Raw genomic sequence first — 22,183 nt, forward strand, 5'->3', positions numbered from 1 at the left:
GACGGAGTTTTATACACTGGGAATTCTGTGACAATGGGTAATACTTACAGACTGCTTAACTATGTCTGTCCAGTCTGGAGCAACAGCAAACTCTGGGTTTTCTTCCAACCAGCGAGGAAGATCCCGCATTGGAGGAGCCATTGCTCCACCCATCTAAAAAAAGAAAAAGCGTGGTATTGTTAATGGTAAAAGCATAAAATGTATAATATATTAAAATAAGAATGACAATATCCCTTAAAACAAAACACTGAGTGTTAATCCCAGTTAAGGTATACTAAGTATATATTGAAAAGTGATCCTTCTCAGCTATATACAGCGGAGGTGCCATAATTACTCATGGAACTAGTGAGGTCATCACAGCAAGAGAAATATAGTGCCTCTTGACATTGCCCTCTTAGTGAGCTGCTGTGCATTCAATATTTGAGGAGCACCTTATTTACATGGTTGACTGGAACACCAGCTAAAAATTACCAAATCACTGAAATCATAAAACAACATGTATACACTTGCACACAATATGCACTTTTCCATGTCCCATGGAACTACTAATTATTTTTACAGTGCTTAAAATGTTGGAAAACCTGGTGCATGCGGACACTAGCCTTAACTTATGTTTGAAATGCTCTTTTCCTCTGGCACTATTACCTTTTTGCCATTGCGCTTATTCACTACAGGCACTCTTTCATCTCCCGTTAATGTGTTAATATCCAGCTTGTTAGGATTCCGGCATCTGTGACGCTTCTGTTTCGGTTTTTGAAATGGGGAGAACAACATTTCTGCGCTCTTCTGTTAGACAAAATGAAGAATGTTTTTGGTCAAAACCAGCTTGCTTCTTATGTATACACAATGGCACAAATGCTTTCCTGATCATTGTACTTACTGGTACATAACTTGGCATATCGACGGTGTAAGTAGGATGCAGTTTCAACCATTCAACCAAGTCCTTATTTTTGGGAGCATCCTCCCCAACCAGTCTGGTCCCATCCTCCAGGTTAATGACGGGGATCCGGGTCTCTGGCTCCAGCTGCCCAGGAGATGGAATGTTTCTTGCTGGTGGTGTTTCAATATCATCCTCGTATGCTTTGGTCACATCGGTATCTTCCTGCAGAGACACAAAAATAGAGTACTGCTACTAATCTGTGTGCGCAATGGGAACTACATTACAAAGACTGCTATATACAAATAATATCTGCCAACCATCTCTACTGTCCACCAAGAATGCTGTACATTTAAAAAAAAAAAAGCACCTAAAGCCAAAACTGTATGGGGCGAATTTATCAAAACTGGAGCAGAGAAAATCTGGAGCAGCTGTGTATGGCAACCAATCAGCTTCTATCTTCAGCCCATGCACAGCTGCTCCAGATTTTGCCTGCTCCAGTTTTCATAAATTCCCTTCTAATAGTTTTGTATAGAGTACTGAGGGATTGTAACTTTTGGTTGCTCAGGTTTTTACTGCTTTGTTGCTTCTTCTAGGGAGATTGAATTTTTAGGGACACTTGTCATGGTGACAGTTGTTCAAGACGGGATTCCCCTCAATTCCTGTTGTGTGCACATGACAAGTAGTAAAGGGAAAATCTCCCTAATGAGCACATTTAGCAAAAAAATGGCAACAGTATTAATCATGTGCATGTCATTTCCTGCAATCCTTCTTCCTTTCTTGGCTTACTACAGGTAAAGAGAACATGGCACATCCTTCACTGTGCCAGAAGTTTAATCATCTGTTAAGGTGGTGTACAACTAAAGGGAAACTCTACTGCATGGTATATTACAACTTAGGGATGAATTGTGTCAATAATGTGAATGTACACAGTCCAAACTAGCCTCATGTTTGCTTGAATATATTAGAAAGTGCACAGAAATGTCCATTGACAATACCAACAGAACAGAAGCAGGTTAGGACAAGCAACAAAGGCAAGTAGAACCTTTGCAGTGTGTATATAGAAATAAAGCTAAGGGGGTTCCCCCCTTAAGTATTAAATCCAGAGTACAACACAATAAGTATACAGGCATCCCTGACCCGCTACCTCAAAAGAACATTTTATTTTTTTATTTCCATTTCTGCTTTTTGGTAAAACATTACCTTTTAGAATACGGACATGCTGGACCTGACTAAAACACCACCATCCAGAGCTATAAAAAAAAAAAGTGCAATAGCCCTGCCCTCCCGTTGAGTCACTGACCAGAGATAATGTGATTGGGGTACACCAAAAATACAAGAGTTGAAATAACGAAAAAGGGGTTTATTTTTTTCAGGGACCTTTAAATGCAATAGAATTGTGAATAAGCAAGCAGCATCAGAATTCAAGGAGCAATTCAAAGGCAGAAAGATTCAAATCTCATATATACCCAAACTAAAGCTAGCCATACATGCTTAGATTTCCCTCGTTCTACCCTGTTGGCTAAACAGTGAGAATGGAGGCATCTTCCTTGTTGGCTGTTGTATCAGGACAACCTGCATTCGCAGCTTACTGAATAGTGACTTCTCCTGATAGGATGCAATAATTTTCCAACCGCCTACTTTTTTTTACTTGGTCTTTCTGACTTTTTCCAAGCCAGGCGTTTACATGACCAACCACAGCTTGAATTCCGGACGATTCACCAATAATTGGTCGAAATTTGAGTTTTATGTGATTAATTCAAGTCTAATATATCTGGAGAAGCTATAAATGTATGCAGGGTTATTTTATTCCCTTAGTGGGAATCTGAAGTGTCATTTTCTTACCGTAGATAAGGAAGTCCTTCTGTTGCTCATAAACAATAGATCAAGACCTTCTACGTTTTTCCTTCTTCCTCTCCTCCTCTTCATTGGAGGCTCCCCATCTATTAGAGAACCATTGAGGAGATGCCTGGTCGGTGTGCAAGAAAGACCTGCCTGCAGTCGCTCCATTTGGGTTTTAAAGGCATCAGAGACAGGGGTGGAGGAATTAGGCAAGATGAACTTAGGAGTAAGAGATGAAAAATTTGAGGTAGAACTTGTAGCCTCCCTGGAGGCATTCGATAAATCCACAACTTTCTCTTGTCCATTTTCTGCTCCCATCTGAGATCCGCGTAGCTGTGCCACCATTTCCATCAGATTCCTCCTCTTCGCAGCTCGTTCTGCTTCAACCTCAATCTTCCGCCTCCTCCGCCTTCGCTGACGAGGAACAGTCAGACTCATAGCACTTTCCTAAAACCAAAAAGGTAAACAAAGTTAGCATTTAAGAGAAAAGATACTAGTCTCACAAAAGCTGACTTGATGGTTTGAAAACTTCTGGACAAAAACGCATTTTCAGTTCAGAGGAAAACCTGAAACAGTCTATAATCAACATATACTAAGTGATGGAAGCACAGGCAAAAAGCAATGTGCAAAAGCTGTGATTCATAGCAACCAATCAGAAATTACCTTTCATTTACTGGGGTTTAAAAACTGGGCTGTACGTCGGGGCTACTTATTACACATTGAGGGGAATTTATCAAAACTGGAGCAGACAAAATCTGGAGCAGTTGCCCAGGGCAACCAATCAGCTTCTCTCTCCAGTATGTTAAGATTGGAAAATGAAGCTGATGGGTTGCCGTGCACAGCTGCTCCAGATTTTGTCTACTCCAGTTTTGATAAAGTCCCCCTAATTATACTTATTTATATTGAAAATGTAATCATTTCTGGTCATAAAAATTAACCCCTACTGCAAGGCTTAGGTGCTCCTTTGACTAAGGGGCACCAAGATATACTCTCCTAATCCTCGGTCCTGTGTCAGTGCTCACCTCTCCACCTCCATTACAGCAGTGGAATGACCCTCAGCATCCTCACTCCTAATACAGGTGCATTAGGTGTAATTATGTCACGGGTCCTTGGACCGCTGGGAACAGCATCCGGCCTAGCAGCCAAGCAGAACAGAGAATCAGGTGAGTGTATTTTCTTTATTTTAGCCCCTAGACGAAAATGAGCAGTAAACCCCTGCAGTGCAGTGGCAGCCCCACTGTAAGGGTTAATTTTTACAATTATTGAAATGATCTTTAACACTAGAATAGAATCCCCCCAGAAAATGGACTTCAAAGAACTTAAAATTCAGGCATTATTCATGCTTGGCAACAGCATGTTTTCTGTTTCTGTTTTATGCATTGAACATATACAGTCAAAATATATGGGGAATGTAATTGAAAGTACACCTGTCATGACACACCCACAAATGTGGGTGGCCATTGCTGCCTCTTAAAATCTTGTTTAGCTTCAGGTGCTTGAAACACAGACCTGGAACAAGCATGCGGAAAATAAGCAAGTTGGAGAAGTGACCTAGTTCCCCATTCTAATTTCAAATGATTGAAGCCAAAGCATGAGCCTGACAGCCAGTCAACTAGCATTTATGATCAGCAATGGCTGCCTACATACTACTTACTGATCTGTAAAAATGAGAACTGTGTTGCACTAACCTCTTGCCAACTTCATTTTGAAGGCGTAAAAGGTGACAGGCTGGCAACAGAAAACCATTCAAAATAATGTTTATATATTCTTCAGATCCTTTCACCCCCAATGTCTTAAAATGGCTGCATGGCAAAAGCAGGAAGAATGCACTTTACAGAGATTGCAGTTTTGCAGACTCTGTTCCAATCTCCTGCAACCTTTTTTGGACTGCTCGCAGACAGCCCCACTTAATGATATCAGACTTAAAATGTCTTCCTCCTCTGAGCGAGTCCAAGTATTCTCCATTCCTATTAACCTGTGCACAGGGCAAGCGCCTGCATTGCGGGTCTAGTTTCAACATTCAGCAGTCAAGCAGCAACTTGACACAGATTTCAGGTTACTATAGTGGCTTGAAAATTACTTTGTGCTTTGCCTACATTATAAAACGTTTTAATATCTATATCTGTGACGGCATATAGCCGCAGAAAACCAGCATAGAACTAGTTAACAAATCTTGCCTGAGACAGTTGTGGGGAAGCAGTGATCTCTTCACTTCCGCTGAAGTTGCCCTGGGCCACCATGGAGAGCTCAGCAAAGCTTCTCTTCTGCATCGGGCTGTCCATGGCAGTTGGTGTGTATCCAGGGATGAGCCCGGGGAACTCAAACATCTGGCGTCTGTTTACTGGCCACTTTCCTTTCAGCACGGTCTCACAGATGTGGTCTAATCGGTTGATCATCACACGATCCTGCATTATTCAAGGAGAAAGAAAACCCATATGACATAAGTGATTAAGAAAATAGCAGCACTCAGAATAGTTTAATGTTTGTGCATTGATGAACTCAAATGCTCGCTTGGCTTTCAGATAAAGAATGAACAAAGTCCTTTTGATTTCCATTTAACCTGTATGAGTGCAACAACTCCCCCACCATTCGGATTGGAGCACCAAGCAGACAAAAGAAGAGTTACTGCAGGGGGTAAAATAGTCAGCAGTGTCTGCATATATGCTGAACTCCTACTGTTTGAGGCTGTAGTGCATTGTTTTCTCTATTCATCAGCTGGTGGGCAAAGAAAGAAACATCTGCTTCCAGTATGCAGCCATTGCCACTGCTCTCCGATGCAAACAGGCCGGCCTTCTAAATGGCTCCTCATTAGCGTCACAGTTAATAAAGTTCAACATTATGAAAACTTCCCCTGCATCTAAAGAATGTCAATATTCATTCCACATCACTTACAACGAAGCTGCGGACTTGATGTCAAATAAAGAAAAAAAGTGTTAATGCAGTAAGGTGTGCTTTATGTCCTTCTCTTCAAGAGGAAATCTGGATGGCAAGCTGTGCATTAAAAATATACCTTACTTGGCCTTACTGTGTATGTATTATTGTCATGTCTGCATGGTCACTTTATTGTTTTTGTTGGAGAGAAAGCTAGAAAAGGAGAAAAAAAAATGTAGACACTGCTCAAAGACCACAACCAGAGCACAACAGCTGCTGCAAACCGCCTCCTTTCCACAGGAATAAGCCTATTAGTGTCTTGTTTTTATAACCAGATGGCCATGTCATGGTGATTAGGAATCTTTTTTCTTTATTATAATCTAAAACATACATTGCGCTCATCACGGTTGCCGATATGGAATATAACGTATACCAGCAACTGGGAATACAGTAACCAACCTTAGGCCAGAAGGAGAATGAGAAGGTCCTCTCTCGCAGCATATGAAGCCCGGATGGCTCACAGTCCTCCAGGAAGAAGCCATCTCGTGTTTCATCCCGCGCAGTACTCAACGAGGCATTGCTTTCCTCATCAAAGTTTTTGTCCTGAGAAGCTATCCCGGCTGTAGTGAAAACAATACATAAATGTGTTAGGGAAAATGCAGAGCAAGTTCGTATCATTCAAGTATGATAAATAGGATTTCACAGGCTGCTTAGGTTCCTGACAACTATCGAGATATTCTTATGAAAAGGGGCCAGATTATGTACACTATATGGGCAAAAGTGTGTGGATACCAGATTGAGTGCAGGTGTTTTTTTAATGAAGGGTACTGCTACAGCAAAGACATAAGACAATTAAGCAGCCCAAACCTTGTGGCAACAAGTTTGAGGAACGTCCTTTTCAATTCTAGTACGACTGTGCCCCTGTGCACAAATCAAGCTCTGTAACTAGAACTCAATTGGCCTGCACAGAGACCTGACCTCAACCCTACTGAACACTTGGGATGAACAGTAATACCAACTTGAAGCAAGGTATTCTAGTTCAACATCAGTACTGGACCTCAAAAATGCCCTTTTGCCTAAATGGGCACAAATTCTCACAGACACTCCAAAATTTTGTGTAAAGCCTTGGAATAATAGAGGTCGTTATAGCTGTAGAGGGAGGGCAACTTTATATTAATACTCATGATGTTGAAATGGGATAGCAATCTCATATAGGTGTGCTAGTCAGGCGTCCACAATCATTTGTTCATATAGGGTATTTCCCGTTTCTCTCCTGAAACGCTATGCCAATAAAATTATTTTAGTGTCATATTTCATTGCAAACATATTACTGATCAATGAAAATGACATGCACTTATAACATTTTTGGCTGTAAGGTTCACAGGCTTTATGGAGGCAGCTCTGTTTACTGCATCTAGACTACAGAAGTCCCATACTTCACAACAAATATAATTGATCTCTATGGGGAACAGAGGTGTCAATACAAACACTTTACTGACTGCCTGACATATTCACAAGCAGTGTCAAAAATGTACTTGCGTCAGGAAAATATCAATAAGCACACTTCCAATCACCATAGATATCAGTTTCGAGCACAGCAATGTCAAGATACGGTAAATAGAACCACAAAGTCAATGAGTTTGTTGTATCCAATAACACTTGTTAGAGAAAAAAACAAAACCCAAAGGGGTTTCTTTTAAATATTGTAGGGCTGCTACTAATGATCATTTTCATAATCAAATTAGTTGGCTGATTATTTTTTCAATTAAATCTGATTTAAAAAAAATTAAATACCATCCTTAATTTAAAATTAAATACACAAATGCAGTTACAAAGTTTACTTCAGACTAAAACTGCATGCACATTTTTTGCAATCACACTGCACTGGAACGCATGGCATTGCGGTACTGTGTGTTCCAGTGCAGGCGATCACACTGTGGGTGGGAGGCTCGTTTGGGGTGCCACTGAAATGAATGTCACTGCAAAGCACCTCCCGCAGCAGAATTTGTCAGGCCAAACATTGAAAAGGACTTTTTTTCCCACGTTTTATAATTGTATTGTAACCACATAGCGCTTGAATAGCTTTAGCCAGGGAATGACAGCTGCCATTGACGAAATACCACAGATGGCAGCTGAATGTAAATACAGCAGGTAGTGGGTTGGTGCATTAGCCAGCCTGCTATTGGCCATTTCGAATTGCAATAGCAAGCTGGTTATTGCACCCGCCCACTTCTTGCTGTGCCCTCCTGCCAGCATGGAGGAGAGCGCTAGGGGATCCAACTAACTAATCGATAATGAGAAGAGTCAACTATTCTCATAATCGATTAATTGGTTGCAGCCCTATAATATTGCAATATATATTTGTGGTATTGACCAATAACAGTGGCATTATCGGTCCTAAAATATATTTAAAGGAGGAGAACTATGGGGTGAGTGAATTACATTCACCCTCATAGCGAGAGCCGAAATGCGACAATAAAACGGTCACACATCGGCTCTATTGATCGGGAAGTGAGCAAAAACATACCGCGGATCTGCTCACTTCCCGATCACCTCCCTGCACAGAGCGGTGACTGTTAGTCATCGCTCCCCGCAGGGATTCCCCCCACCCCTATCCAATCCTCCAGCGCTGACTGGAGAGACTGACAGGCATAGCTGGCTCTGCTTCTAGAAAGGCAGAGCCAGCCGTCAATCAGCCAGCTTTGTGGATCTCGATAGTATTGTTGGGATCTGTCCCGACTGCAGCACTCAGCAAAAAGCGGGCAATAGCTAAGTTTTGATTCACGAGAGGACACTGTATATGTCCTCCCATGACCCTGAGAACTATAGGCAAAAAAGGCTTCCCCAAAGTTCTCCTTTTAAGCCATTTTTCCCTATGCCCTATAGCGTGGGCAAGAGTTAGAACCTTTATCAGGTTTTTTTTGCTGTCTGGGTCTCTACTGGGAAAAATCCACCCCGATTTCCCTTGTCAATTGCATTAATGCAGTGTAGTGCAATGGAATGAACAGATGTAAAGAAGGCCTACATTTTGAGAGCTGTGACAGTATGCTGGGTCAAGCCCTTATACACTCATCCAGTCATGTGTATGCATGCAAAGAAATAAGGGTACTACTGTACTTTAGATAAAAATATACCTTCTGCTTGGGAAGACTCTTCAGATTTATCATCATCCTCATCTAACTTTTCTTCATCTTCTTCCGATCCCTTCTCAGAAATTGATTTTGGATCAGCATCTGGAGTAACCTCTGAGTTTTTAATATCCTCCGTTACAGGAACAGTTTCTGGATCACTATCCGGTTTTACAGGTTTCTCCTCAGGCTCTCCAGGTTCTTCCTTAATCTCCGCTTCTTCCTTTATGTCCGTCTCTTCAACTTTTTCAGATTTGACTTCGTCCTGCTCTCCAGTTTTCTCATCCCGCAAAGGAGAAGAGGGCATTATAGGGGGAGTGCCACTATAGCTGGATCCAGGTGGTAGAAGGATGGACATATTTGGATGCGAGTGCCCTCTGTTTTGAGCAAAATTCCTATGCGCTTCCAGAAAAGACAAATCGGGATCATTAAGAATGTGATAGTCTGTCCTACTAACGCCATGTTTCGCTGCACCAACCAACAAGTCTCTGTCATTTTTCCCACACTCCCACCATTCTGGAAGGTCAAGGCTTGGCTGGCACAGTTTAAGTCTCTCAGTCAGCTGGGGGTGATGAAGTACTTGCTCCCGAATTTTGCGCAAAAGTTCAATGCGGTACAGAGTTCTAGAAGCACGTTCCTCAGTTATGGGCTCAATTACCGTAGCAAGATCGCAAAGATCTATTAAAGAAAAAAACCTGTTAGAAAAGGAATATAAAAACTCTAAAATGGATAGTAGTAGATTGGTCACTGCTCACTCACCATCTTCCGGCTTGCTGGTCATTCGGCAAACTCTTCGGCACATAGCAACAAAGCAGTTAAAATACTTCTCCAGGCTCTCATCAGATTTTTTATCAAGACGTGCAAAAGCTCTAAACTGATTCCAGTCGAAATTTTGTTTCACAGAGTCAAAAACGATTCCAAACGTAGACACTACACGATAGAAGTCAGCCTCTTCCCTTCTTGTCCATCTATAAAAGTTTATTAAATGGGTTAGAATGGAAGACCGAGAGACTTGTGGAGGAGACAAAGAGAACATTATACAGGACTTACTTTTGCCGTCTCTCTGTTATAATCGCTTCCCTTTCTGCTTCCAAGGCCCTTACTTCTTCCCGAGGACGTCGCCTTCTTCGGTCTGTCTTCAGCTGAGCCTCTTGCCTCATTTGCTGACGCTTATAACTGCGTTGGTAGGCAGTGATCAGACGCCTCAGGCGGGTAGTAAGGGCTGAAGTATGGGGCCAGTACAGTTTTCCCATCTCTGTGCTGCCTTCACACATTTTCTCTGCAGCTTAAATTAAAATACATTCATTGTAAATCCTTTTAAAAACTGTCATTTAAGATTAGCCTTTAAACCTGTCTGAAGACAGTAACATTGTTACAGAAAGGTGTTCTGGAAAACTCTGGGTAGATATCAAATAAAAAAAAAACACAAAAAAGTTCTGTGTTGTATTCCATCTTAAAAGACATTTCTCCCACCCAGGAAGAGCTTATGGTTAGGCGTAGGTGCATGGTAAGGCTTATGGGCAGAGGGATAGTCTTGGGCTTAAAAATTAGAACAAAGATTTATCCTAAGTTACTGGACTTGCATCATAATGCATTTAACCAATTGCAAATGGACAATGCAAATCCAGCATTTACAGACCAGATCAAATCTACGACAGAATGCTCCAGTAACATGAAACCATCAGGGGGGCTCAATATTCATGGCCAAAGATAACTTTCTATCTGAGCTTTATATACACTGCAAAACAACTGTGAAAGAGGGAGTTTAGGGAATTAGTTTGGGTACTCAACACATCAGTCTGGGACAAGCATTTACAGTCTAGTGAGTGTCATTCTACACTTCTCACCTTGTGTCCCCATTTCCAAGCATTCCTCCTTGTCTTCGAGAGGCGAGTTTGCAAATTCCTAGAGGAGAAAGACAGACATACTGATCATGAGCCATCTCTTTTTTGACTAAAAACCTTCAGTTCTCAACCTCAATTTCTTTTAAAGCTCCTCAGTCAGGGATCTGTTCAGTTTCCAATTCACCCAAATATTTTAGAGAAGAGTGGTCCAAGCACACTGTTCTAAATGGAGTCTACTTACATCCATGTCATCTTTAAATGGAAGTCTTGCAGGTTTGTATTCTGGATCTTCGTCCTCACGGTCAAACTCTCCCCTGGAAAAGCACAAACGAAGCAAGTTTACCCAAATGAAGTCTCACTTTAAATGCTTAACAAATACTGTTTAAAGTATAACATACCCATCACCACCATCTGTCAGCATATCTGTCCCTCTCTGCTCTGCAGCAATTGCTTTTGCATCAGGCATGCCGACTCTCTCCAGGAAACACAGAGCTGAATCAGCCCGGATGGAATTATACTTCTCATAACCTGCAGAGAAACATTGAGGCCTGTGACAGTCTGTTGTGAAGCAGAGTATGATGGTCTGCTACTCAGATAACGGTTATATCAGCATACATTAAAGTGATAAGCATCATTTGCTAGGAGGACCATCAGCATTATTTATTAGGGCTGTGCCAAGTGCAATGACTACGACTAAAGTGCAGTAACCATAACAACCAGTTTTCAGTTTACTGAAGCAAGATGATTACAATATGAGTTACAATTGGCAACTGGGTTACTTTCCTTTGCATATAATCACTGCAATTTACACTGCCTTATTAAAAGAGCCCATATAAAATATCATGTAGCTACCCAGAACTAGCCATTAGATCAGGGTCATAAACTGAAAAGAAAAAAAAATATATTCAAAGAATATTTGTTATATCATAGTGTGTGTATATTAAATTGTTATTAATGTAATACCTACAATGCAACATGATTTTGTATTAAGTTACAGAACAGTTGATACATTATATTACATCGTCACACAGTAAAGCCTGGTATGGCTAGTTTATTTATACTAACCTGTATTAGCCTAAGTTAAATATATATATATATAAAAATATATGAAAACGACGGTCAGAGAAAGCGCATACAGGACCTAAACAGCAGCATTTACCTTAATGGAATTCCTGAAAAGTTGTGCACGGTGTGGTCCCACCCTCTCCCTGGCACTATTGTGCATCTGTTGAGCCCAGCGATAGCCTAAAATTCCTTCCCGCAGTTCTCCCCTTTTCACTCACTCGGTATACATGGGTTACATGAAAGGCCATCGAACCTGTCTTATTAGGTTTCATGTGATGCATGTTAGATGGATGACACTACTCCCTCTTATGGTTTTAACACACTTGTTTTGCTTTTTTATCTGGCTGAACTGACTAGATAGAAAATGGCAGATCCCAACAGTGCACTGCAGGAGGAAGATTTTTAGTTCGTCCCAGCCTCAGCTGAGGTTCCCATTTAGAAGAAAGGAAGCAGGCTCTTGTACATAGGCAGAACAGCACAATTCAATTAGGATTTGTAGTACAACACACTTCTCCTAACTGCTGTAGAGCCTGGAGCCAAACTGTAATCATGAAAGGTTTTATAAGCCATCATTCTCCCCTTTAGTCAGGCCATGCTGCTGAGAATATGCCTGCGACCTCCAGAGAATTGGGATTATAATCAGGAATCGCTCACTGTATATATCATGCCAGCTCTGCATCCCCGAGCCTTTCAAAGTTAACAAGGCTGCATCCCACTCAAGGGAGCTGGGAGTTCTCGGCGCTGACATTTGTGAAATATTGCTTGGAACAAAGCCCAGGAGGCACTTGTACAGATTAATAGCAGAGGTTAAGCCCACCATCCACTTTGACACTGGCTGGCAGAGAGTTAGCGAGGGAAGCAGAGCTGGAAGCTGAGTTTATGGAGATCTATAACACGGCGTGGCCATTATTACTACAAATATGGTTTGGCTTTATTTATAGATCAGTGTTAAATATTTTCTCTCCTAGATATTTCACAAAAAACATGCAGCAGATTAGAGACCTCACTGGAGGAGCGATGAGCTGCAATAAGTTTCAAGGGGGAGCTGAAATGTGTCAAATGTAATCTACGTTCCCGTGCAAAAGTTTATCACTTACTTTATTTCACCTAAATATTTTTATATGAACCAGTCTATCAAGAACACATTACATTTTTCACTTGGCGGGCAGTAAATCTACAGTAAAAAAGTTTTTGTATGATAAGTTACACCAACATTTACAAATATTTAAAATGCAGTACCTGTATGGAAATAGGCAGCAAAGGTAATCACAGGAAATTAATTGTGCGCACAAAAATACTGCTTCCCACGATGTAGCTTTACTCCAACTTTATTCAGTTCTGCAGTGCCTCTCCAATTTTTAAATACTTACCTGTAAATGTTATTAAAAACTCTTTAATAAAATTAAAACTGCCATTTACATTTATTAGAACCTGAATGAAAGGGTAAGTAACCCTGTAAAAGCAAGTTATGGAGATCAGACACCTCCGCTCATCACTCAGAATTCCAGCGCTAAGTGTCTATGACGCCCTGCATTCTGATGAGGCAGACTGAGAGCTTACCATGTTTAAAGACGCCAATTAAAAGGGATTTATCAGCTTCATTATCCCACCAATCTGTAGGAACTTCTGCAAGGAATGACTCTGGTATCCAAACATCTAGCTCGCTGTAAAGGAAAACGTTAAAGAGAAAAATGAGTCTAAAACCAATATGTCCCCGTCTGTAACCGCTATAGACTAAACAGGTTGGCTTATTTAACATTTAAAGTTCCACCTTTGTGTTTGATTAGATGCGCGTTAGACTCGATATTAAAACACTGAAAACAAATTAGTCAGTGAAAAATGCAAGACTTTAATTCTTATGTTGGGAAAATAGCAATTTAGGATTTAATGGCACAAAAGAATTTAAATCAAGCTGCAATCTTAACAATAGTAAAAGAGCAAAATCCAGACACCCTAGGTGAAACGTGGCAGCAGTGACCAACAGTATAGCCAACTAGTACCGCTAGAATAGTAATGTGCAATTATAAACACGAGAAAACTCATGATGGTAATCGCTCCTTGAGGGCAGGGACTGATTTGAATGTGCAACTGTGTAAAGCACTGCGTAAAATTGTTGGCGCCATAGAAATACCTGTAATAAACAATTCTAACCACTATTTCTCCATCATTACCAAAGTAGATGACCTCTATTTTTTTTTAGAAACGCACTGTATTACTATAATTTTCCACTGCAAGTTATCTGCGTAACAGTCTTTACTGCCTGTGGCAAACAATTACATTATTTAATGCATCTAAAGACTGCTCGATACTACAGGCCCAGGATAAAAACTTTGAGACCTGAAGTTAAATATTTCTGTAGTTTTCAGCGAAAACCCACATAATGTGAAATATCCCTTCAGTGCCCCAAGTATTCATATCTTGATTAAAGAGTGTCAATCACTGTCAATTCACTGAAACACTGCAAAGCATTAACATGGCCTTCACAGACCCATAATGCTTTGAGTGTGCAAGCATGGTACAATGCAGGATTCTGTACTACTGAGCATTTTGCTGTTGTACACAAACTCGATCTTAGTGTATTAACCAAGCCACCTCAATATTTAAAAATGGCAGAGTTACAAAATTCACAAATCCAAGGTTTTCAGCTCATGTAAATATGAATAGATAAAAGTTAAGCAAAAGTGGGAATAAAACCCTAAATCGATGGCTTGTGCCAGCTAACCCTTTACCCCTCTTAGTTCCACACTGGACAGCTGTACAGAAGTCAAATAATGGTGTGTTCCCCTACCTCTAAAGTACTTGCTTTGTGGTTCCAAATAGGGATTTCGGAGGTACAGTCTGATTGTTTATGTTTTACCTCCACCAGGTCAACATTTAGGTGAAGGTACAAAAAGTTCTCAAAATTAAATTTAATGTTTTCGAATATATTTAACACCGCATTTATTTATAAAAAGAAACCAAATAAAAGAAAACATGGAGCATAATAACTGGATCTAACTATACTTTATGAATGATTAAAAAAAAAAAAATGCATGCAGCACCACTGGCAGGGAAGGAGTTAAAAGTCAGAAAGATGAAGCGGAAAAAAAAGGGACCAAGAATGTGAAGCTGTAGAGCATAATTAGTAACAGCAGGTAGAGACCTTGCTTTCTATGACAAGGACAAGCAGCACATCTACTAACCTTGAGTCAGCACCCTCCAAGATTTTGTCAGCTTGGTCCCCTATCACTTCTTGCCTGAGATAGTAGAGCATGCGGACACGCAGCAGGACCCTGGAGAGGAAGAGAAGAGAGGGGGTGAGGGGAGAAGTTCTTAACTTCAGAATTGTTTGCCAACAGTGGCTTTTGGCAGCTGCTGCTGTTCATCCATCATCCTGCCAAGGCTGATTAGCCATGCTGTATGGTAGGCTTGAAGCGTGACAGATGGTGGCATATAATCACCTCTGTGTGGTGCTTTCTGCTGGCTTCCAATGGGCCTGCCTGGCAACGGCTCACGCTGCACAGGGAGGGAGCAGGCTGGGCCCAGCCCAGGCGCATTACATTTAGTCCTACCTAGTTCAGCTTGTGAAGTTCAGACACGTACTGCACCGCTGCCTCTGAAGTACTGGAGCAAGTTTGTAAACAACTGAGCAGATGGCTTTCAGTAACTGTTCTGCTTCATTATCTCATAAAATTTCCTCAGCTGCTGCCTTAATACCATTTTTGGAAGCACATCAGAAGTTGCAAGGATAAACGAGATCTATAATCTGTTTTTTTTTTTCACCCTGTCTTTTTTTAAACCACTGAACAATAAACCCTCACAATGGGATGGTGGGTTTTTCGGATTATATAACTATTTGTTTTCTGTAAAGAAGCCAGTTTTATAGCGCTATAACCACTTGCAGCCCTGCTCCTTGCAGGAAGTCCGCAGAAGCTGCCAGGTTTAACTATATGTTTCACTAGGGAAATCCATGTCAATGTCAGCTTATAACAGAGCTCAAGCCTGCAGTTCAAGCAACGCTGTCTGAATGCATTTAGAAAACTTCATTAGCTTCACCCTTTTTTTTAGTCCCTAAATCCTAAGGTAACGCTGCACACATTAATTTAGCGGTGGGCAGGGGAGATTATGATCGGAGCTGTCAGCTTCTGTGTCACATCTGGAGGAGGAAAACAAGCAGCTCAATTATTCCCACTGAATCTATCACTTATCCATGCGATATGGAGGATGCCAATGGCACTTCAGCGTACATAGTCTTAACAGATCTTCAAGCGCTGAAGATATACAATTGTATTGGGCACTTTACACCATAGTTACAGTTTTATCTCCTACAGTGTCATAAGGCTCGGTGATATTATTCATTCCCAGGCTGCTTTAACCAGCAAAATGGACTTCTAGGCACACTTTAAAATGAACTGGTTAGAAAAAAATTGGGCTGCAGCCTTTGCGGACTTATTTGGGAAGGTGCAAGGTCTGGGGCCATCATCCCAATTACATCTTCTCTAGTTGGTGAGCCACTAACCCGGGACAAGTTTGTCCATATCAAGTGTTGAGACATTCTTGTCCCAGGTCAGTGAAGCAAACAAGGATGACCTTTAAAACAACAAGTCGGCACTGGCTGCTAATGAATTTAAACTCAGAAAGGTTTCCTATAAGGGGGTCATATAATTAAACTGAAGGTATTCAGGTGGCACACAGTTCATTGAGGTCTAAGAGCAAGGACAATGTCACAACATCTGCTTGCTGTGCTGACCCTAACAGTTGAGAATGAACTGGAAATTCCAAAAGCCAAGTGGCCAGAATGTCTGGCTGCATATGTCTTTGGGTGCTGTGCAATAAATGGTCATATTTCATGGCTTACTATGTAAATTCTAGACTGCACTGCCTAGCTGTTGAGTTTTCCAGCTCAATATAGGAAATATTCATTTTCAATAAAGAAATCTACAACATGTAGAGTATCTTCTGTGCATTACAGCCACTATTTGTGGACAAACCATTCATCTAATACAACACAAATATTAGGACCACATTGTAGCACGCACAGCAAATGCAGAGAAGGCAAGGCTAATTTGCCTGGTGCTCTCCAAATTACCTGATTAACATCTAAATGCATTATTCGTGAGACTTGCGGCCAGCCAGATGTTATGGATATTCTGCATGAGCACAAGTGTGTGGGCTGCGACTGGCTCATTTATCTACACTGACAGACATGCTCAGTAGGAAATTGGTGCTACACATGATTCATTTCTGCATCCAGAGTTGTTGCGTCATAACTCGGCAGGTGGCTCTGCTTTGGACAGTTCCTGTTATGGTTACAAAAACAGTAGCTGCTGGTTGAATGGAGAGCAGAGACTGTAAATCTGGTTTAGGAGAAACTAAGTAAACAGAACCTTATTATTGGTGATATTAAACCGACAGGATAAGGGATTTAATTCCAATTATGGCTTATGGCCATTTGTCGAGTCTTGTTACTGTGCAAAAGATGCGATAACAAAATTAATTCAACTCGAAAATTTAATATTTGTTATGTTATAGGGAGCATTATTGCAGTTTAATTGTGCTTCAGCAGCATGCTGAAAAGTGTACCTTTTGTCTGGAATTCCTCCTAAAAAAAAAAACAGTAGGAGTGTGCGCCTACAGCCTTATAGCTGTGTCTGCAGTATGAGATCTAAGGTATTGCTGCACCTGACTGCTAGTCCCAAGAGATTTAACGTGAGAATTGCCGGGGTCACTGTTGTGTTGCTCTTTCTTCAGTTTTCTGATACTCTTACATGAGGAAGCAAAACCCTTCACCTATCAAGATGACCACCACACACAGACATAATGCAGAACAAGGCATGGTGATGTAGTAACAGGAAACGTTCAGCTTCAGGAAGACCACAGGCAATACAGAGTAATTTGCCCTCTGTCTACCTTTTGCTGGGCACAGCTTTCAGAGTTCAGTTCCTCTTTAAAAAGGTAAATTTGCCATTTAGGCATGAGCCGCAAATAAATGACTTGTAACAAACATAAAATAGTCAAGCTGTAAGTACAGCAACCATAATATTCAACAACCATAAGAGGATAACTACTATGCATTTCCCCGACTATTAATCTTGTGTTCTATTAAATGCATATTATAAGGCGCATTGCACTCTCCACCCCAGATCCAATGGTTTGTGACAAGTGTCAATTATTTTCCACAAGCAAATGCACAGATCTTGGATTCCAGCCTGTGGCAAGAATGCAGTGGATCAGATTTATTATCCAGCAGGAAATCCACCTCAATCCTTAGGAGTAAGACAAAGGTTGGCATTCTCAAGGTTCTGAAACTATAAATCCCATGATGCCTTTGGGAGTCATGGCTGAGGTTGTCAGTCTTGCAATGCCTCATGGGATTTATAGTTCCACACCTGCTGGAGTGTCAAGGTTGCCTACCCCGGAGTGAGAGAACACCTTTAACTACATAAGAGGATCCTCTGCTGACAGCGGCTGAGAGGAAAATCTACATTGCTGGACACATTACTGTGTCTCGCCCAGTTGACACAACTAGATACTTTTTATCCAGCAAAATGTGTTATTTGGTGTCCAGGATAGTATCGAAGTGACTGAGAAAAATAGTTGATTCTTGGCACAGTTTAATTTGAGGTGGAAACTGCGGTGTGCTTTATAATATGCGTTTTATTTAATCTGAGTTTCGCTGTACTCTACACACCTGCTGGAAACACACTGTTGCTCCATACATAGTAGAGGGTTTAAAGGGGTTTTTGTTTAATCAGATCAATATGCAGGTACTACAACTGACTATCACCTGAACTGCTGTGACAAAACCATTTACACGTTAATTCACCTATATTAGCAAACCACTCTGTCAACAGCAACTATCAGAACTCTAAACCATAGACAGTTTAGCGCAGATGACGGAATCTGCTATATTTTTTTTGTCCGGCCTACTAGTGTATGGCCAGTTTTATACTGAGATAATAGAAGCAGTAAAACACAATCACTGTGCTGCACTACTAGCAAACAAAACAAGTGCAAAGTGAGACAAAATTGGTAAACCTCAGCTGAGCACACATGTACCTGAAAATTAATTATATTCCTTTGATACAAGGGATCTCCAGACATGATAAATTAGCCTTTTATAATACATCATTGGTGCCACGCACTGTAAACTCCCACCATCACAGAAAAACAGGCAATATAGAAAATCAGCAGCAAAGCGAAACAAAGTCACCCGCAGAAGCCACAAAGCACCTTCCTTTCTCTTTACACATACTCGCTGGTTTGACACGTACTGAAAAGGCACAAGGCGGACACAGCATTACAGGAGCTTCTTTCTTCACAGTGAACACTGACCTCTTTGTGGTCAAAGTATGAATCAGCACAATCTGTCTGTGCTATGTGACCACACTGCAGAAGAAAACCACTTTTACTACTTACTTGTTACAGTGATGCTTAAGGTGCTTTTTGTAGCTATCCTCCTGAAACAAGGTGTCGGGATTGCAGCTGGGGAGCCAGTCTGCATGCTTGAGCACAGGCTGCGAATTTTGGCTTTTCACCTTCTTCCCTTTCCTTCCCCTGGGTACCGGAGCAGAGAGGCCTACAACAAAGAAAAAAGTGTAGATTAAGCAAACTACTGAATGTCATATCCATATAAACAATTGCACGGGCGCCTCAAACAACAGTGCAACACATTCCACAACTCAGACACCTCAATGACTGTTTATAAATTGAATAATTTAGCTAAAGATAGGTCAGGCCTTGTACAGCACACAGCTTCAATACAGCCCAACAAGTAAGGCAGAGGAGAGAGCAGTAATAGGGAATTTGTGTTTATATGGGACACGCAAGCACCACAGACCCTGACAAAATAATGCGCCTGGTGCATGTTCCTGCCAGTTGAATAGCTCAAAACATAAGTACTCTGTGTATGATCTAAGATATGCACAGAACACAGGCATCAGCATCTCCTGGCATGGACACAGCTCCCCATGTTCTCATTTTAGTCCACTCCTGACTAGGTAAGTGCTGATGCATTAACCAGTGGGGAGAATTTCAATATCAACATCACAGCGACATAGCTTAAATGTCAGAGACCTAATCCGCAAAACTACTGATGAGCATAGCAAGGCGCCCTAGGAGCCAGGTAACCAACGCACCCATCATTAAATACTTTCAGGCTTTTCCTACTGCCGTCCTTAACATTTAAATTACAGTGACATGCTCCTCAATCCTAAATTATGTTTTTCCACCTTTGGAGTTGAGCAATTAAAAGACTTACAAACCATAATGACATAGTATAAACTACAGGGGACCACCCCTTTATGCTCAAGAGACTTGATTGTACTTGTAGTTTAATAAAACCTCTGAACAAAAATTAAGCTCTTCAAGTAAACCTCTCATGACAGATATACAGAAGCTGCCATTACTGCCCTCCATCTGAAAATGCTGGTTGCTTGGCTGTATTGAGAATACACTGGCATCAATGCTTTGGGAGTCTCTTAAACTAACAAGTATAAAGTCCAGGAAAGTGAGAAGACTTAATTTGAATGCTTATTCTAGGCTGATAACACAAAGTAATGATCAGAAAGAGTCAACCTTGACAGCCATTTAACTAACATTTTCAGAAAGAGACCAGCAATGGCAGAATATATTTCCACCATGATCAGTTCAAACCCAGCAGCAAATTAGACTGCTCTCCATGCAGCTTAGATGCCTTCAGTGACACTTCACAGTTGAATCTTTGTGAACATGTAATGTACCTGAGTGGTTTACCAGAGCCCGAGTCTGGCCATCTTCTGTTGGCGTGATCAGATCCCAGATAAAGCTTTTGATGTTCTCGTCCCCTCTATAATGGTTGAGACAGTACACCAAAATGGTACGGCAGATGGTTTCCACGTCTTGTTCTGTAAGCTGACGCTTGAAGCGACCGTGAGAAAGAATATCTGTCCATCGGCCCCACCTACCGAAAAATGGAAAAGGTTCACACAGTGTGCCGACAGACAAAGCGCAATGTGAGCTCAATAAGCAGTCCGATGTCTAAGATATGATGACATACAAGCTTATAATTACACTGTTCATCAAGACTGTGCTGACAAGCAAACTTTCAGCTCTTTCACTCTCTCGTGTTTTATACTGAGCAAGCAAACGCATAGCACAAAACATGTCCAAGGCTGTGTTACTCACCCATAGACCAGCAGGTTTTTTTCAACTCTGAAACATTCACTTCTCGCATATCCCTGAGATTTGTCCTGAGGCCGGCGTGGTTTGATGCTAGGTTTGTCCTCAGCGTCGCTCTCCAGGTCAGAGAATTCCATGAGCTCATCTTCCTTTACTGCACTGTACAGCCTGGTCTGTTTCCTTACCCGTGGTGTGTCAATTACCAATGTGTTCTAAAAGAGACATTAATATGGAGATGAGGCCACGTGCAGCATCACACAACTAAAACATTGACTGCTAATACATGCATAATTACTTACCCTTCCATTCAATACATCAAGATCGAGCTCTGCTTTCTTAGCCCACTTCTGCCAGAAATTTGGGTCATCCAAAGAAATATCTGTTCGGTTCCCAGAGGCAACAAAACTGGCCTAACAAAAGGATAACACAGAAAGTTAAGGTCACTGGCAGGTAGAAAACGCCCCCAGTCCTTACTCTTATAACAGGTTCAATAATATCTTCATTGTAGGTAACTTTTATGTTTGAGCTATTCGAACATAAAAGTTCCTAGATGGAAGCGGAGGTGAATGAATTAGCATGCAACATTTCACCTGTAATTCACTTACAACGTGGAAAGGTCCGACACATTTTGTGGAAGACTATGCAGCAATATGGAGCATTTCTTATAACAGAAGTTATTTATGTGTCTTGAATTCCAGCACAAAACCCAATTCATATCTTGCACTGATGAAGGCTAAGAAGCCTGAAACGGTTATATGCAAGTTTGGAATATTGGCTCTGTAAAAATTAAGGCTCTATCTGTGCTTTACACCAGAGTTTCTGTGGGTGCACAGATGGCTAAAAGGAATGATTTGCACGACTCTGCCCACTTACCCACGAACAGAGAAAGAGCTCCTTGTTTTTGGGTTTCGTGCTGGAAATGAGGATGAACAAAACCTTCAGTTATAAGAAGGCAATGCTGTATCTCACAGTACTTTAGAGGTGGGCTTTTTTTTTTTTTTTTACACCACCTCCATACGACCTTAACAGTTGTACTGTTCCCCATACTATGTATGAAGGACTACGTATGCAGGACTAAAATTACAATCAGGCACAGCAGGCATCCACCTAAAAGAAGGCCGAAGAAAAGAGGTGGCTTTTTAATGTATAATTTATTGGCCACACATTTCTTTCCCTATTAGCAGGAATAGTCATCTCATAACTTTATTTAAACATTATTACAATATTCTAAGCCAGGAAAAAAAAAATTCCTTGTTCAAGATGGTTAATCCTAACCAGACATGCTGCTTAGGGTGCCAAAATGTGTGTGCCTATAGGCTCGTGATAAAAATCTGTTGGCGCTTCACATATGAAGGGTGGAACACCAATATGACCAAATAGAACAGTTTAATTTGATTTTTCTGAAACCCTTCCACATG

At 41.1% G+C, this 22,183-nt stretch overlaps 1 protein-coding gene across 1 annotated transcript in view; it reads right to left on the reverse strand.

Moving 5' to 3' along the window:
• Positions 1-22,183, reverse strand: part of CHD7 (chromodomain helicase DNA binding protein 7) — a 142,820-nt gene that overhangs the window by 2,022 nt on the left and 118,615 nt on the right. Inside the window, exons 21-38 of the mRNA XM_018561816.1 lie at positions 21,065-21,175; positions 20,772-20,977; positions 20,348-20,547; positions 19,026-19,185; positions 14,810-14,899; positions 13,188-13,291; positions 10,961-11,090; positions 10,804-10,876; positions 10,566-10,623; positions 9,769-9,997; positions 9,478-9,686; positions 8,725-9,396; positions 6,050-6,210; positions 4,897-5,124; positions 2,723-3,166; positions 881-1,102; positions 646-786; positions 49-153 (exon numbers count right to left, since the gene is read on the reverse strand). Coding sequence (XP_018417318.1) covers positions 49-153; positions 646-786; positions 881-1,102; positions 2,723-3,166; positions 4,897-5,124; positions 6,050-6,210; positions 8,725-9,396; positions 9,478-9,686; positions 9,769-9,997; positions 10,566-10,623; positions 10,804-10,876; positions 10,961-11,090; positions 13,188-13,291; positions 14,810-14,899; positions 19,026-19,185; positions 20,348-20,547; positions 20,772-20,977; positions 21,065-21,175 — 3,543 coding nt within the window. The remainder of the gene's footprint in view (positions 1-48; positions 154-645; positions 787-880; positions 1,103-2,722; positions 3,167-4,896; positions 5,125-6,049; positions 6,211-8,724; positions 9,397-9,477; positions 9,687-9,768; positions 9,998-10,565; positions 10,624-10,803; positions 10,877-10,960; positions 11,091-13,187; positions 13,292-14,809; positions 14,900-19,025; positions 19,186-20,347; positions 20,548-20,771; positions 20,978-21,064; positions 21,176-22,183) is intronic.

This window comes from Nanorana parkeri, unplaced genomic scaffold (assembly GCF_000935625.1).
Source record: "Nanorana parkeri isolate BGI_ZX_2015 unplaced genomic scaffold, ASM93562v1 scaffold546, whole genome shotgun sequence".
Lineage (NCBI taxonomy): Eukaryota > Metazoa > Chordata > Amphibia > Anura > Dicroglossidae > Nanorana > Nanorana parkeri.